At 42.3% G+C, this 17,287-nt stretch overlaps 1 protein-coding gene across 7 annotated transcripts in view; it reads right to left on the reverse strand.

The window, feature by feature from the left end:
* The window catches only part of REEP1 (receptor accessory protein 1), a 192,991-nt gene that overhangs the window by 57,074 nt on the left and 118,630 nt on the right, over positions 1 to 17,287 (reverse strand). For 5 of the 7 annotated variants that reach the window (XM_033951956.1, XM_033951976.1, XM_033951947.1 and 2 more), the window contains exon 7: positions 2,302 to 2,337. The exons of the other annotated variants lie outside the window; for them this stretch is intronic. In XM_033951956.1, coding sequence (XP_033807847.1) covers positions 2,302 to 2,337 — 36 coding nt within the window. The remainder of the gene's footprint in view (positions 1 to 2,301; positions 2,338 to 17,287) is intronic. 7 annotated transcript variants of the gene reach the window in all.

A 17,287-nucleotide genomic window follows, 5' to 3' on the forward strand; every position in this document is an offset into this window, starting at 1 on the left:
GTAACGATTTAAGAAAACTAGGACTCTGCCAAGTCCCTTCTTGTCTAATTGTCTGGTCATGTTAACTTCAAACTGTGCAAAACTAGAACTATGTTTAGGGGAGTTGATGAGAAGGGGGCAGCCCTTAATATTAAAAAAAAAAAAAAATCACTGTAGTCATATGTTACAACACTGTCACTGGCTACCCATTGAATTTCAGACAAAATGCAAAGTGCTGTCTTTGATATTCAAGGTTCTCCGTGATTTGGATACTAGATACATGCGGGCATTATTGTGTCCTTAGGTCTCATTTCTCTGCGTGCCAGTTTGAAGGGAAGAAGCAGCTGATGACTACTCTTGAGTTGCCATTTAATACTGTGGCCTTTGCACTGATCTTCTTGTTGATCCGAGTTTTATGGTTTTAGGAAAAGCTGAAAACAGTATTCTGTTACATCTCTCCTGGAGAGATATTAGGTGATATAGATCTGTGAGTATGTTGGGTTTTTTTTTTTAATACAGTATAAAAATTATCAAATAATATTATGCCCATAGGGCATCACTGCTTTTGTATACTAATAAAGATACTATATGATTCTTCTGAGCAAGACACAATTGATATGATCATTCTCAAACAGGTAAATTAGTGAAATAATGTTTTTCTAATCAATGAATACCCTATGTTCAGGCAAATAAGATCCTTTCAAATAAAAAAAGCACCTTTTATTTTTGTTCATAGTTACTCTTTTGACCACCTCTCCTAGCAGAAATAAGTCTAGCTGCTTACTAGGCCAGGTAAATTACTACCATTTTCCATTAAAAATTCCCAATATGCAACAATATAAAGTCTACCAGGCAAATTATCTTATCCATCCAATATCAATTAGCAAAATGCTGGAACCAACTACTGCTTACACTACAATCTTCTGACCCCTATCTCAGGTTCAGACAACTTTTAAAAGCATTTCTCTACCGAGACAGGGAGCCAACCCTGTCCCCTGAAGAAACTGAATGGCAATTGTAAAAAACTATTTCTAAACTGTCTAATGCAACTCCTGGGACAAAACGAAGAGCTAACGATGACCTACTTGTACTTGTAACTACTATATGTATTTGTAACTACAACCTAACTGTATTAATAGTTGTACTGAACAACCATATTGAATGTCTGTGTCAAACTGTCCTTTGTAATTTCCTGGGTAACTGACCCAACCTCTTGTAATGTAATCTGACCTTGAACTGAATAGGTAAAGTCAGAATAGAAAACCTGATTAACATACCCTATATACTCGAATATAAACTGAGATTTTGGGGCCAAAAATATGGCCCAAAAATGGGGGTCTCAGTTTATATTTGAGTCAGTGCTGATCCACCCCCTTCCAGAGCCTGTTGCAGGCCTCTGCTGGGCCTGCCCTGCGACCTGGTGGTCCAGCGGGGCTAGGACAGGAGGGATCCCTCCTGCCTCCTGTCCCAACCGATTCTAAGAATTTTTTACCTCCCTCCCACCTCCCCTGAGTACCTTTAGTATCCCTGATGGTCCAGCAGTGAATCGTGGCAGGAGCGACCTTCCTTTACACCTGCCCATGCAGTCATTAGGTGATTGGCTGCCACATGTTCTCGCGTGACCACAAGACCCGGCCACCGCTGGACCATTGGGTCTTATGGCAGGCCATGTGGAAGCCTGCAAATCATTGGGAGTGAGGGGGTCAGGGTACAAAGCCTGGCAGGAAGGGAGTGGGTGCAGAGACTAGCAGGATAGGGGAGTGAGCCTGGCAAAGGCACTGCACTTGAATATTAAACCACCCCACCCCGGTTTATATTCAAGTCAACCTTTTTTCGGGGGGGAAAGGTTACCTCGGTTTATATTTGGATGGGTTTATATTTGAGTATATATGGTAACATAACATACAGACAGCCCCATAATATAGTTTCCCTCTTCAGCCTTGTCTATTTTTCTAATTTTTCTTTTTCCATTTCTATACAATAAAGACCCAACAAATTAAGGGGACCTTTTATAAAAGCTTAGTGTGTACTAAAGGTTGCATGTCCTATTTGGTATCTATGGACCATGCGTTAAGCTTTAGTACAAGAGTGCCCTTCACAAGCCTTGAATGCATGTCAGTGCCACACTGTAACACATAACTGTGTGGACTAAGGTCTTAAACTGAGCACATTCAGCATTTTAAAAAACTTTTATTAGAAAACACCTCCACATTTTGTTAAGAAACGCATTCACGGATGTTTTGCAGATGTAGCTTCCATGCGTGTTAAAAAATAATCAGCACATAACTGTTATAGAAATCAGTTTTGTCACACTGAGCTCACCTTTGAGAATCCTGGCCCCAGAACAACAGGTACAAACTGGAAAAGGAGCGGGGTATTAAGAATTGCTCGACTCTCATGACGTGGTGTATAAATCCCTGCTCTGTGATTGGACACTAAAGATTCCTACAGATACACTTTTCCCTCCAAATTTGCGGTTTCAGCATTCACAGTTTTGATTATTCATGGTTTTTAACTTGCTGATTCCAAGCATTTAAGGAAAATGCCGATTCCCAGCACTTTCTTCACCGTGTTTTGCCTCTCCTTCAGGAACAGGCCAGGTCTCCCATCATGTTATTCATGGTTTCACCATATTCACAATGGTTTTTAATAGAAAACAGCGAATGTATATGAAAAATTTATTTGCAGTTTTCCTGTATTTGCGGTTCTGTTAATCCCCTATCACAGCGAATATGAAGGGAGAAGTGTATTGATGCCCCAGTTTAACAGTACAGGATATGCAGAGCTGAGTTGCTCTGAAAGCCAGGCCTGTCTGCATGCACCTTGAACTCCCTGTACCACATTAGAGCAATGATTCTCAACCCAATATTCACTGTGGCTATCTTGAAAATCCAACTGGATGGATTCCCCCCCCCCCCCCGAAGATGCAGCATAGAACCACCCGTTCACCAGAAAATGTCCCTTCTCTTTCCACTTCCTTCAAGGTGTCAGCTTCTGTGTTGCTCTTACACTCATCCTTCCACTTTCTCCTTTTTTAAAAAGCCATATTGCTCCTCTTTTCTCTGCTTCCTTAATTCTCCACCTTTCACTTCCTTCTGAATTTTTGTCTTTACAAACCTGTAAAACTATACAAGAGACATGTAGAACTATACTGTCCCTTGATGTCTTAATTAAACATTATTTAAAATTTACTGCTGAGTTTTTCTTTACAATTCATACTCATTTAAGTATGTTATTGCCACTTACACCAGATCTGGCGGCTGCATTGAAAGAAAACAACAAACGGGGGAGCTATTAATATCTGATGGATAAACGGCCTGCTTACATTCCACCTGCTCACATGCCCCAGTCTGGAATAAGCCCAAGAGAAGTTTCTCCTCTCTGATCTCACAGGCTGGTGTCTTTTTGTTGAGTGAGCACTATCTGGTAGCTGATAGTATAAGCTCTTGACACATAAAAGCTGTTTCACCTTAAGTTGTGAGCCTCTAATGGATTAAGCGTACCACTTTGGCTGTGTTGAATAATAAATGACACCAGGGGCCACTTACAGAATGATCTCCTAAAATGACTTTCCCTATTTGAGAAACCAACACACTGTATATGTTGGAAGTTTAACATAACATAACATAAATTTTTATTTATATACTGTGAAAGCCTTTCAGTTCGAGGCAGTTTACAGGAAAAATGGCTGAGGAGAGTCAGCAAGTTACAGCAATGGAGAAAGGACTGAAAACTGTATAGATCACATAGAGGAAGGTTAAGCAGGGTTTTATAAGGAGGGAGATAAATAAATAGGTAAGAATGTTCATAGAGCAACAACATGGAATAGAGAGTCAATAGGTCGGACTCAGGAGTCTTTTCATGGAAAGTTTAAGATGGGTCGTCCTGTTTGGGGAAGAGGAGTGTTTTTAGGAACTTTCTGAAGTACATGTAAGAGGTTGATGTTCTGACCAAGTTGGCTCCATTCAGGATCTTTGGAGACTGCTTGGTAGGGTAGGAGTCTGTTGTTGAATCTCTTATGGGTGCATCCTTTAATTGAGAAGAAGGTGAAGAATGATTGAGGTCGAATTGATTGTCTGGGTCTGGCGAATGTGAACTGATTGGTGAGGAAGTTGGGCAGTAGACCAAACAGAGCTTTGTTAAAGAGTCATCTGAATTTGAAAAGTACTCTGCTCTCAATTTTCAGCCAATTAAGTTTTTGGTAGAAAGGTGTGATGTGATTGAATTTTTCAGGTTGAATATGAGCGTTACTGCAGTATTTTGCATGACACTTAGGAGGTCTTTTACTAAGGCGCGCTAAATATTACCGCGTGCTAAATGCTAACACGCCCATTATATTCTATGGACACGTTAGCATTTAGCATGTGCTAAATCAGCTAGCACGCCTTAGTAAAAGACCCCCTTAGTTTCCAGAAGTATATGTGTAGTCCTGCTAGGTAGATGATGTTGCAGTAATCTAGGATGCTTAGGATCAGTGTTTGGACTAGGAGTTTGAAAGGCGCCTGGTCAAAGAATTTTCTGATGGATCTGAGTTTCCAGAGTATGTTGAATCCTTTGCATGTGACATGGTTGTCTTGGGCGGACATGGACAGTTGTCTGTCTAGATATATGCCCAGGATTCTGATTGTGGATGAGATAGGAAAGTTGATTCCCCTTAAGGTTATGGAGTTTATTGAGGAGTTGGTGGCTGTGGCTAAGAATAATTTTGTTTTAATTTGAAGTGGGTCATCCAATTTTCTATTGTATTCTATTCTGTGTATTTCTGTGGGTGTCAGGCATGTGACGATTGTAATGTCGTCAACGTAGCTGTAATGGGAGATGTTTAGACTACTGAGTTGTTCTCTTAGGGAAGCAAGGTAGACGTTGAAGAGCAAGCACAACAATGGTCCATGATGTAGATAGTGTGTTCCCAATCTTGACTTGGTAGCTATGAGATTTCAGGAAGCCTTTGAACCAGTTCAGTACATTTCCCTTTTTTTTTCCCAGTTCCAAAATTTTATTGAAATTTTCTATAATAATCATACATTTAAACAGGAGAGAATATAAATTCTGAAAAGATCTGCTCACAAACTATATCATCACAAAACATAAGATATTCCAGTGGCGTACCTAGCATATGTGACACCAGGGGCCCATCATTTTTTGACACACCCCCATCTGTACGAAAAACATGATTTTTAGTAACAAGCCACATGTCATACATGAGTACCTAGTAAAAGGCAGCATCTTACATACTGCAGTAAGCAGTACAACATCAATACACCCATTGTAAAACTAAACAAGCCAGACTAGTACAGATCAATCCTACACCATCAATCCTAACAGAAAACTATATCTTTCAAACACACAGCACACAGAAAACACCTTCCCTTAGTATGGAATATGTCATCACAAACTAATCCCTCTCCCTTTTACAAAACTGTAGTGTGGATTTTAGCCACGGTGGTAACAGCTCTGACGCTCATAGAATTCTGAGCATCAGAGCTGCTACCACCACGGCTGGCGCTAAAAAACGCTCCACAGTTTTGTAAAAGGGGGGATAAAATAGAAATACATAGACAAAGGTTAAATTGAACCAGCAACACCACAGAAACAGTGACACATGTCTCCTAAAGCAATACATATATAGAACATTTTTGTTCTACCTTTGTCTTCTCTGGTTTCTGCTTTCCTCATCTTCTTGTTACTCTCTTCCTTTCATCCACTGTCTGCCGTCTCTCTGCCCCTACAGTGACACCTCTCTGAAATGTCAGGTGGAAGGTGTGGCTCACTGGTGGAGCTGCTGCCTCTGTACCCAGAGGTTGTGAGATCAAATCCCAGTGCTGCTAGTTGTGACCCCTGGGCAAATCACTTAATCCTCCAGTGCTCACTACTTTGAATGTTAGCTTTGAAATATATGGCATCTTCTCTCCTTCTATGCCCCTTCCAGAAACTGTATGCCTCCCTCTTCCATCTCTCCTTTCACCCCCCATTGGTCTGGCATCTCTCTCCTCTCTTTCCCTGTCCCACACCTCTCTTCTGCAATCCCTTTCTTCCCTCATTTTCCTTTTCAATTTATTTTCTGCAGTCATCTAGATTACGTTCTTACTACCCTCTCATCAATTTCCTTTTTTACTGTCTGCCTATAGCTCGCCACCTCTTTCCCTCATCCTCTCCAGTATTTCCCTAACTCAATCCTTTCCCCCCCATCATGTGCCCTCCTTTTATTTATTCCCTCCTTCCATCATGTGCCCTCTTTCTCTACCCCTTCCATCTAAAGAAGCACTGCCTGAGCTTTGCACTCCCCAGTTATGTCTCTAGCAGGATATATATTTCAAATCTGATATATTCTAATGACAAAATAGAAATAAAATGATTTTTTTCTACCTTTTGTTGTCTCTGGTTTCCGCTTTTATATTCTCTTCATTCTTCCTTCCAGCATCTGCCCTGCCTCTTCAATCCAGCATCTACCCGTTCCATCCACTGTCTACCCCTTCTAGAAACTGTCTGTCTCCCCCTGCAATCTCTCCTCTAGACCCCCCCCCCTTTGGTCTGGCATCCATCATCTTCCCTCTGTTCCCTCATGGTTTGGCATCTTTCTCCTTTCATCTCTCTTTCCCTCCCCCCTGTGGTTTTTAGCATCTCTCTCTTCTCATTTCCTCCACTCAGATCTGATATTTCTGTCTCCTTCCCCGTTCTCTGGCATCTCTCTCGCCTCTCTCTCTTCCCTTTCCTTCTCTAGTCTTCCTTCTTTATTTTCTGCCTCCATCTAAATTAAATTCTTTCTGACTATGCAGTCCTCAGTTTCCCTCTTTTCACTGTGTCTACGCACAGCATGCCACCCCTTTCCTTCACTCCTCCACTAACTCACTAACTCTATCTTCTTCCCCCATCCAGCATATGTCCTTTTTCTTTATCCCTCCTTCCATCCAGTATGTGTTCTCTTTCTCCACTTCCATTCAACATTTGCTCTCCCTTCTCCCCACTTTCATCATCTACCCTCTTCTCTCTCCCCACTTCCATCATCTGCCCTCTTCTCTCTCCCCCTTCTGTCCACTTCCATCATCTGCCCTCTTCTCTCTCCTCCTTCTCCCAACTTCTATCATCTGCCCTCTTCTCTCTCCTCCTTCTCCCCACTTCCATCATCTGCTCTCTTCTCTCTCCCCCTTCTCCCCACTTCCATCATCTGTCCCCTTCTCTCAATCTCTCCATCCACCACAGGCCTATCTCTCTCCTTTCCTCTCACCTTTCCGATTTTGACAACAAGATCGGCAACGCCCCCCCCCCCCTGCCCCCGCGATGACACATAATATCGGCAACAGGCCTCCTTCTACCCCCGGCATCAACAGAACTTCAGATCAGCAACGCGGTGCTCAATCCAAAGCTTCCCTCTGACTCTGCTTCATGTTTCCGCCCAGGCAGTTCAGTCAGAGGGAAGCATAATTTGATCCACCCATTTAGGTTGCAAGACTTAATTTGTGTTGTGCTTCCACAGCATCTGAAATTAAACCCTAAGATTTACTCAAAGGGCGCTTGTTGAACTTGCCTCTCTGCTGGATATTCTATTTGGAAGATCAAATCTATGTCCTCTTTGGGGAAATGGGAATATCTGCATTGATGGAAAAAGCATTATATGGAAAGAATGGATGGAAGTGGGTATATACACAATGTCAGATATATTATAATCAGATAGTTTGAAATACCAGCTCCTCCCATGATACACCCCAGCACTATTCAGAGGTGGTGTATAAGGGTATTCAGTGGCATTACCCCAGTAGCTTAACTAAGGGCTCCTTTTACGAAAGTGCGTTAGCGCGCATAATACCGCACGCTAAACCGCCGGACACGATAGCCGCTACTGCCTTTTTAGCAGGCGGTAGTTTTTCGGCTAGCGCAGGGGTTAGTGCGCGATGAAAAGGCATGCGCGTTAAACCCACTAACGCGCCTTTGTAAAAGGAGCCCTAAAACAGAAGAGCAATGCTCCACAAATCACAAAGAAGGGATAACCAACAACAACGGAGATGACAAAAAGGCCATAATGGTAACACTTCATGAATTCTTTATTGGGATCTACTCTGATTCAACATGGGCCATGTTTTGGCTGTAGTGCCTGTATCAGGAGTCTAAAACACAAATATAAAGCATATATATTACATAGAAATATAATAAAGAAAGAAAAGGAGCCCACAAAACTACTTAAAATATAAATAATAAAAATGTAATTAAAAAATAATAGCAAATGAGTGCTAAATAGAAGGAATCTTCCATGTAACAAGTGAATGTCACAATAGCAGGCCCACTGAAATAAATATAAATAAAACAATCTAAAATAATCAATAATACAACAGTGCCAAGAAAACAACAATAGTTAAAAACTACATAGACATATACTGTAAAAAACATTATGTGTACATTTTATATTTGCATTCTAGACTCGGAGAAGATCCCAAAAAAGAATTTGTGTAGTGTTACAATTGCCTTTTTCTCATCTCCACTGTTGGGTATCCCTTATTACCTAGAAATCACCATTTTGAGAATCTACAGCCAGCACTAAGGGATCCTTTTACTAAGGCGCGCTAACTGATTTAGTGCAAGCTAAATGCTAACGCCCCCATAGAATATAATGGGGGCGCGCTAAATCGGTTAGCGCGCCTTAGTAAAAGGACCCCTAAGGCATTTATCCGGATAATGGCTGCTGTTAATATGGAGAAATGACTTTGAATAGTGACCCGATGAATACAGAGAATCACTGTTGAGATCATCACTATAGTAGCATATGGCAATTAGTTATATTCTTTCCCACTGTACCAGCCCATATGAGCACCACTAGCGAGACAACAGCTTCCACTCATTCATTTTGGCTAAGATCAAAAGCCATCAGCTGAGAATAATCCCTTCTGGGCCTTCTGACTGACAACCTGTGTAATATGGGTCTGGTTTTGTAACAGGACACTTGAGAAGTCCAAAATGGCACCTATTCTGGGCCTGTATTACAAAAGCAACATAGATTTATATTGGCCTTTCCATAACATGCACCCTGAATAGGTGCACAAATATTGACACACACATTCACACTTGTTCCGAAGCTCGAATAAACGTCGCTATCCTTAAAAAAAGAACCTAGGGCTCCTATTACTAAAGTGCGCTAGCATTTTTAGCGCACGCACAAGATTAGCGTGTGCTATAGCGCGCGCTAGCCGAAAAATTACCACCTGCTTAAAAGGAGGCGGTAGCAGCTAGCACACGCGGCATTTTAACATGCGCTAAAACTGCTAGAGCACCTTTGTAAAAGGAGCCCCTAGTCTCTCTCATCTAACCCCCCTAACTGTTCTATCCTTGAATGTTCTTTTCTCAACGATTGTAGTTCCTCCCCATCTACCCTCATGTTTCGGTATGTCTGATAAGTCTGATGTTATGTTTATAAATTTTTATCCCTGTATAATTTTTATTTTTGCATTTCGCCTAGAAATCTTGAATAGGCGATTACTGAGGACGAATGTGAATCCAAGGCGGTGACGGGACTAAATCACGCGAGACAACGGCGCGCCGACAACTGAGCGCAAGGTGACGGCACGCCGAAGAAAAGCACTATTTTAAAGGTCTCCGACAGGGGTGTGTGGGGGGAACCTCCCCCCACTTTACTTAACAGACATTGTGCTGCCGTTGTGGGGGGTTTGGGGGGTTGTAACCCCCCACATTATACTTAAAACTGAACTTTTTCCCTTTTTTTCCGTTTTTCCCCCCCAAAACGCCAGCGCGATGTCTGTTAAGTAAAATAGGGGGGTTCCCCACCAACACCCCCCTTCGGAACCCTTTACAATAGTGCTTTTCTTCGGCGCGCCGTCAACCTTGCGCTCAGTTGTCTGCGCTCAGTTGTCAGCGCGCCATTGTCTCGCGCGATTTTGTCTATGAACCATCCAAGGCTTGTTGAGACTGGTAAAATGACTTTTTGTTGTGCAGGATTTAAAATATGGAAATCCTTTGTGGGCCAAATATGAAATTCTCCTGAAAAGGGCATGTTTAGGAAATTACTCAAGATGCAATTATTTGTAGATGCCTTTTTCTAGCCAATAATTTTCCTCTCTGGCAGAGTTGATGAACTATTCATGATCTTCTTTTAATATAAGCCATGGTATTAGTTTATAGATATGATTTCTGGGGATTGTTTGTATGTCTATTTTATTATGTTTTTGTTTTAAAATTATGTATGTAAATTATGTAAACCGTTTAGTTTTAAATGGTATAGAAATTTCTTAAATAAATAAATATCAAATTTTAATAAAACTTGAAACTTGTATGAAGGTACCCACTGCATATACCATGCACAGACATTTCATAAAATGTGTGAATACATTGTAACTCCCTCCAAACTATGCCCTCAGGAACAAAAGATCACTTTACAGGTCGCGGACCGCTGGGCGCGATGTTCTTATGTTCTTAAAGCAGGTGTGTACTTTCTGTCTGTATATTTTTTATACACAGATGCAGTCTCAAATTTAATAAAAATGCTTTTCTGCATGTATTAGAGGCTTTATATGAGCAAAGATCTAAAAGGTTACCCCATGGAGATGTTTTATCAAGTATTTTGCATGTATAAAGCATATTTTGCATAAAGTAGCAGCTATAAAACTATACATCCAAATAACACATGTACATGGGGGGGGTGTCAATCAGATTGCATATGCATTGTGAGCACCGTGCACAGGCATTCGCAGGAGTGTAATTTGGGAGAAGCTGGGACACAACTACAATGCATTCATGTATTTTATAAAATATGTGTGTATATACAAAGAGTACGCCAAGTATTTATAGCCGCACTTTGACGGTTTGGCATGAAAAACGTCCAAGTGCTGGTTTATGCCATTTTTGGGATGTCTTTGTGTCTTAATAATGAGCCCCACAAAGTCCCTAAAATAAAGCCCCACAGAACAGTCTACTGAAACACAGGATACTATTAAGACATGTTATTTTACTGTCAAACCTCAATTATTGGTAACTAGGCCTCACTACATAAAACTGGACCTATGCTAAAATAGCACAAGTTAGTGTTAAAATAACATGTTTTATCAGTAGCCCATGGTGACAACTATATCTCTAAATCAGAATTAATGTATTTATTATAATTACTAATGTAACAATTTGATATAAAGGACATCAGAAAGCAGGAGTTAGCTGTTTGGTAAATACAGTGCTAATCAAAGCATTCTGGTCTACGGTGCTTTATTTTGCTTTATAAAATAGGTGCAAATAGTTGCTTTTTTGGATACTTCACATAGCTGCCCTTTAGGAAATTAACACTCCAATATGCAAGGCCCTGCTACCTGATCCCCAGTCACTTTGGATCTTGGCTAGACTTGGAGACATAAACTTCCATAAAAAAGTAAAATAAAATCTATTTAGGGCCTGAGTTACTAAGCTTTATTCTTAATAAACTAGGCTCTCTGTTAGCATAGAGACAAATTCAGAGAAGTCTGCTTTATTTTAATTTACAGGTATTTAGATTTGTGGGCCAGGAAAATTGGATGAAGACAAAGACCTTGCTTTCAACTGGGTATGGGAGAATCTAATCTGATGCAGAGTCTTTGAACACCATGGAATGAAGAAACATTAAGGGGGCCTATTTACTAAAGGGAACTAACATTTTAAAACACATTAAACGCCTGTATTAATGCTGAGTGCATATTCATAAAACATTAATGAACATTAGCATATTTATATTACCAGTGATGCTTCTTCCCCCAATAATGCAGATTTTTTTTCCATTCAAATTTAAAAGAGCTGATTAAAAATGCAAAATTACTCAAAGCACAGCTTGTGCAGTTCAAGATTTTGCATTAAAAATTTGTGGTGATGCACATTTCTAACATGTTAATGTGTTATTCAGTGATGGGAACAAAGCTACTTATGAACAGTGTGTTAAAGTGACCTACAGTAATTCTAATAGAAACAACAATTTAAACACGCTTTCAACCTGCTTTAGTGAATAAGCCCCTATGGAAGATTCAACATGAGCTCTCAGCTATGCAGATGGAAATGAATGAAGCCCAAAAGACAGCTCAGATAAAAGAGAATTAACAATATGACAGAAGACATAGATGAACGACAGAGATTTTGAATGAAAATGACTGACTTACGCATTAGAGCCTCCAGCTAACTGGTCGGCTGCAGCTGTTCATTTTCAAAATAAAAGAATTAGCTCTACTTACCACATGCCCAATAGGTCAAAAGCAAACCAAATTGTGACACCCTGTTTAAAATATTACTGGTAAGCCTTTATTAAGTTTGTACTCCATGTGCGTTGAAGCAGCCATATTTGGAGACATGATAAATCGTATTGCTCAGTTCAGGGAAATTGACTGGTTTATGTAATGCTTGAGGTTACACTGGTGATACCATAGCCAGTGTGTGGGCTTTGGATTCAGTGTATGGTGGTAATTTGTGACTGTCTGGCTAACAGGGAGCATTCTGAATTTTACAGATAACTTACCAGTAACATCTTTTAATTGATAACTGAACTTTTGTACAATGCAGTTTTTATGCAAACAGCGATCTTCAATTAGAATGAATTAATGCAGAACAGCATTGGATCATTCAGGAAAATAATTAGCAATAAATGCTTTAGCCAAAGATGATTCTGTTTAAAACAGAGTATGATGTGCTTAATTTAATTAATATTTTTGATTTTAGAAGGCTGTCACACAGTACTAATAGTGAATCAGACTAATAAAATTAATTATGAATTACATTTTATCATTAAGATATTTGACCCCTTATAACAAAATGTTTTTGCAAGAAACTGCACAAACCACTATTTTCAACAGGAACTATTTTCTCCATGTACTGAGTGAGGGGTGGAAGGGAGAAGGAGTGAGAATTGTGCAAGGGAACCCTGTAACTAGATACGCAGACCTCAGTTAATACATCATCCTTTAACTCAAGAGTTATTCCCTAAATATTTACTTCCGGGAAGTTCTGCACTAGAGAATGAAACGGGGACATATTTTTCCCTGTCTCCGCAGGAACTCAATTTCCCCGTCCTGTCCCTGCAAGTTTTGTCGCTATTCCTGTCCTTGCCCCATTTCTGTAACCTCTGCCTTAACTTCACAAATCTTAAACACGTATGATTTTAAAGTGTTTGAGGCTTGTGCAGATGAGGACAGAGCTTAGGCATTGGTGGAATGAGGCATTATGACATCAGAATCTGAGCTCTAGAATGTTGCTACTTATGATTTTAAAGTGTTTGAGGCTTGTGCAGATGAGGACAGAGCTTAGGCATTGGTGGAATGAGGCATTATGACATCAGAATCTGAGCTCTAGAATGTTGCTACTTATGATTTTAAAGTGTTTGAGGCTTGTGCAGATGAGGACAGAGCTTGCAGGAATATGGGTCAGGGACAGGAAAAGAACTCTCTGGGACAGGATGGGGAAATTGAGTTCCTGCTGGGACGGGGAAAAATTTGTCCCCGTGTCATTCTTTGTTCTGTACCACTTCTCGCTGTAGAATTTGTGCATAATTCCCCTTCTGTGTAGAATTCTCCACTTGCTTTGCACAGAGACTAGGAAGCAGCTGGTGATTTGCAGGGTTCCCTGTTCTCCCCCATGGCACATACTTCATGCTTAGCCCCTTTTTCATTACCCGCAATGTGGCACAAACTGTTTCTCATATTTGGCAGGTAGTGAGGAGTTAAGACAGCGGCTGTAGGTCAGATGATGTCTTCCTCGTCCCTCCTCCACCTTCCCCCACATGGGATAACTGTGGTATTTGAACTGCGGGATGTATGGAGGGGCATAATAAAAAAAACGTCTAAGTCCCCTTTTGGCCTAAGGCCTTAAACGTTGAAAGTAGAAGCAGGGAAAATGTCCATTATCAAAAAAAACATCCAAAAGGAGTTTTTTTTTAATAATGGCCTGCCTCTACGTTCAGCTGTTTAAACGCCCAGATCACCACTACATCTAAACTTACACCATATAATCAACCTAAAAGAAGCCTAAGTCCCAAACGCCCAAAACAAGGGCTTTTAGGCGAAGGAGGAGCCAGTCCTTCGCCTAAAAGCTGGATTCTGTAACCGGTGTCTGTCAAAAACAACACCGGTTACAGAATCCCCCCCCCCCTACAATGATCCAGGCAGGAGTGAGCCCAAGCCCTCCTGGCCTGCGGCACCCCGAACCCGCAACTACGTTCGGGGCAAGAGGGAGCCCAAGCCCTCTTGTCCCGGCGGCACCCCGAACCCCCGACAGCATCGGGGCAACAGGGAGCCCAAGCCCTCTTGCCCCGCTGACTCCCCGACAGCATTGGGGCAAGAGGGAGCCCAAGCCCTCTTACCTCGCCGACTCCCCGACAGCATCAGGGCGAGAGGGAGCCCAAGCCCTCTTGCCCTGCGATCCCCAACCCCTCCCCCGCCCACCAAGTCCGATGGGGCCAGGAGGGAGCCCAAGCCCTCCTGGCCTGGCAACACCCCCTAACCCCACCCACCACTAAAATATGGGCAGGAGGGATTCCAGGCCCTCCTGCCCTCGACCTGCCGACCCCATGACTCCCCCACCCCCGTACCTTAAAAATTGTTGGTCGGACAGACAGGTGGCAAGCCTGTCCGTCCAACAGGCCAGCCATCTCCGGAATGGCTGGCCTTAGGGCCTGATTGGCCCAGGCGGCTCAAACCACGCCCACAGGTGGGGCTTGAGGCGCCTGGGCCAACCGGAATCGGCCCAGTTGTCTTAGACCCCTCATGTGGGCGGGGCCTTAGGCACAAGGGCCCAAACGATCTAAGTCAAAACGTACAAGTGCCAACTAGGCAACCTGCCTAAAGTTTTGGTTATACCTACTGTATGCCTAGGTGTAGGTCGGCCCACCGCCCGCCCTTTCACCTCCTCTAAAAACGCCTCATTTTGCTCTATGCGTTTAGAGGCAGGGGAAAGGCCTATAAGCTGGTTTTAGATACGTCTAAAACCAGCTTTGATTATGGGTACTTAGACAATCAGGCTTTTTGATCGTCCAAGTACCCATTTAGGTCACTTTTTAGACTTTTTTTTTTTTATTATGAGCCCATAGTGTCAAGAATGGTTCAAATGCTAAGTTGATCTGAACAGTAGAGGAGAAGGATGCAGCCATATTCCTTCTCCTTTGCTGTTACATATTAGGTTATGGGAGTAAGACAAAATATTAGTGCCCCCCTCCTCCAGGGTTTTAGGGAGATGAAAGATATTTTACTGGAGTGAACTGTTAAGGCAGATAAAGGAAATGGCTGTTATTGAAAGTTGGAATAAACTGTTGGCGCAGGAGAGAAGAAGATAAACTTGTAATATGATCCATCAGCAGGTAACCAGGCAATTATTGTACCCAGACTAGAAGGATTTGCAGGGGCGGGACATGGAAATTGATTACTCTCACTGATAGGAAGAAACTGAATACCACTTCTATTTATATACATTAATCATAATGCCATTCAAAGGTAAAGGGTAAGACTATATATATATATATATATATATATATATATATATATATATAGGGATATAAGAACATAAGAAGTTGCCTCCGCTGGGTCAGACACGAGGTCCATCGTGCCCAGCAGTCCGCACCCGCGGCGGCCCATCAGGCCCATGACCTGTAATGTGATCCTTCTCTAATCCCTTTTATCCTTCTATCTATATATGTATTGTGAGAAAGTGAATTCTCAACCAAGTACCTCCCCCACCACCCCTTCCAGCTGTTCACTCTGTCAACCTCCCTTCAACAACCCCTGTCACTTTTTCATTCTTTTATGAAGTCTTGGAAGAGGAAACTGCTCACCTTCTCTTCCCCTTCAAACCCACCGCCTGTTCCTCTGATCCGATTCCTCTCCGCCTACTCAGAGTTATCACTCTCACTGTCATCCCTCCCATCTGTCACATCCTCAACCTATCACTCTCCACTGCAATAGTTCCTGATGTCTTCAAACGTGCCATAGTTACTCCTCTCCTCAAAATACCTTCACTAGACCCCAGAACCCTTCCAACTATCGCCTCATCACCCTCCTTTCCTTCCTATCCAAGCTACTTGAACGTACTCACCACCATTGCCTGTACTTCCTTTCTTCTCAAGATAGTCATGATCTGCTTCAATCAGGCTTCCGCCCTCTCCATTCTATGGAAAAATGGCAAATGAGCTTCAACGTAGGGAAATGCAAGGTCATGCACGTGGGGAAAAAGAACCCAATGTTCACTTACAAAATGGGGGGAACACCACTAGGGGTCAGTAACCTGGAGAGAGACCTGGGAGTGATGGTAGACGCAACACTGAAGGCATCGGCGCAGTGCGCCACGGCCTCAAGGAAAGCTAACAGAATGTTGGGTATCATTAAGAAGGGTATTACGACCAGGACGAGGGAAGTCATCATGCCGCTGTATCGTGCAATGGTGCGGCCGCATCTGGAGTACTGTGTCCAGTACTGGTCGCCGCACCTCAAGAAGGACATGGCGGTACTAGAGGGAGTACAGAGAAGAGCGACTAAACTGATAAAGGGAATGGAAAATCTCCCATATACCGACAGATTAAAGCAGCTAGGACTTTTCTCCCTGGAAAAGCGGAGACTTAGAGGAGACATGACAGAAACCTTCAAGATCCTGAAAGGCATAGAAAAAGTAGACAGGGACAGATTTTTCAAATTAAGGGGCACCACAAGTACAAGGGGGCACTCGGAGAAACTGAAAGGGGACAGGTTTAGAACAAACACTAGGAAGTTCTTCTTCACTCAGAGGGTGGTGGATACATGGAACGCGCTTCCAGAGGCTGTGGTAGACAGGAACACATTAAATGGTTTCAAAGAAAGTTTGGATAGATTCCTAGAAGAAAAAGGGATTGAAGGGTATAGATAGATATAGACCACTGCTCAGGCAATGGGCTTGATGGGCCACCGCGGGAGCGGACCGCTGAGCAGGATGGACCTCTGGTCTGCTTCAGCGGAGGCAACTTCTTATGTTCTTATGTTCTAACTCTCCTTGCTTAAGTCTCTAATGACCTGTTCCTGGCCGGAGATAATGGCCTCTACTCTATCCTCATCCTTCTTGATGTCTGCTCCCTTTGATACTGTTGATCACTACCTACTCCTTGATACGCTATCCTCGTTGGGATTCCAAGGTTCTGTTCTCTCCTGGTTTTCTTCCTATCTCTCTCATCATACTTTCAGTGTAGTTTATAGTGGATCCTCCTCTGCTGCCATCCCAATGTCTATCGGTGTATCTCAAGGCTCTGTCTTGGGACCTCTCCTCCATAAATATCCATTCTCTCAGTACACTGATCTCCTCCCCTGGTTTTCAATATCCCCACTATGCTGATGACTCCCAGATCTACCTC

Source organism: Geotrypetes seraphini, chromosome 1, assembly GCF_902459505.1.
Source record: "Geotrypetes seraphini chromosome 1, aGeoSer1.1, whole genome shotgun sequence".
In the NCBI taxonomy this organism is placed as follows: domain Eukaryota; kingdom Metazoa; phylum Chordata; class Amphibia; order Gymnophiona; family Dermophiidae; genus Geotrypetes; species Geotrypetes seraphini.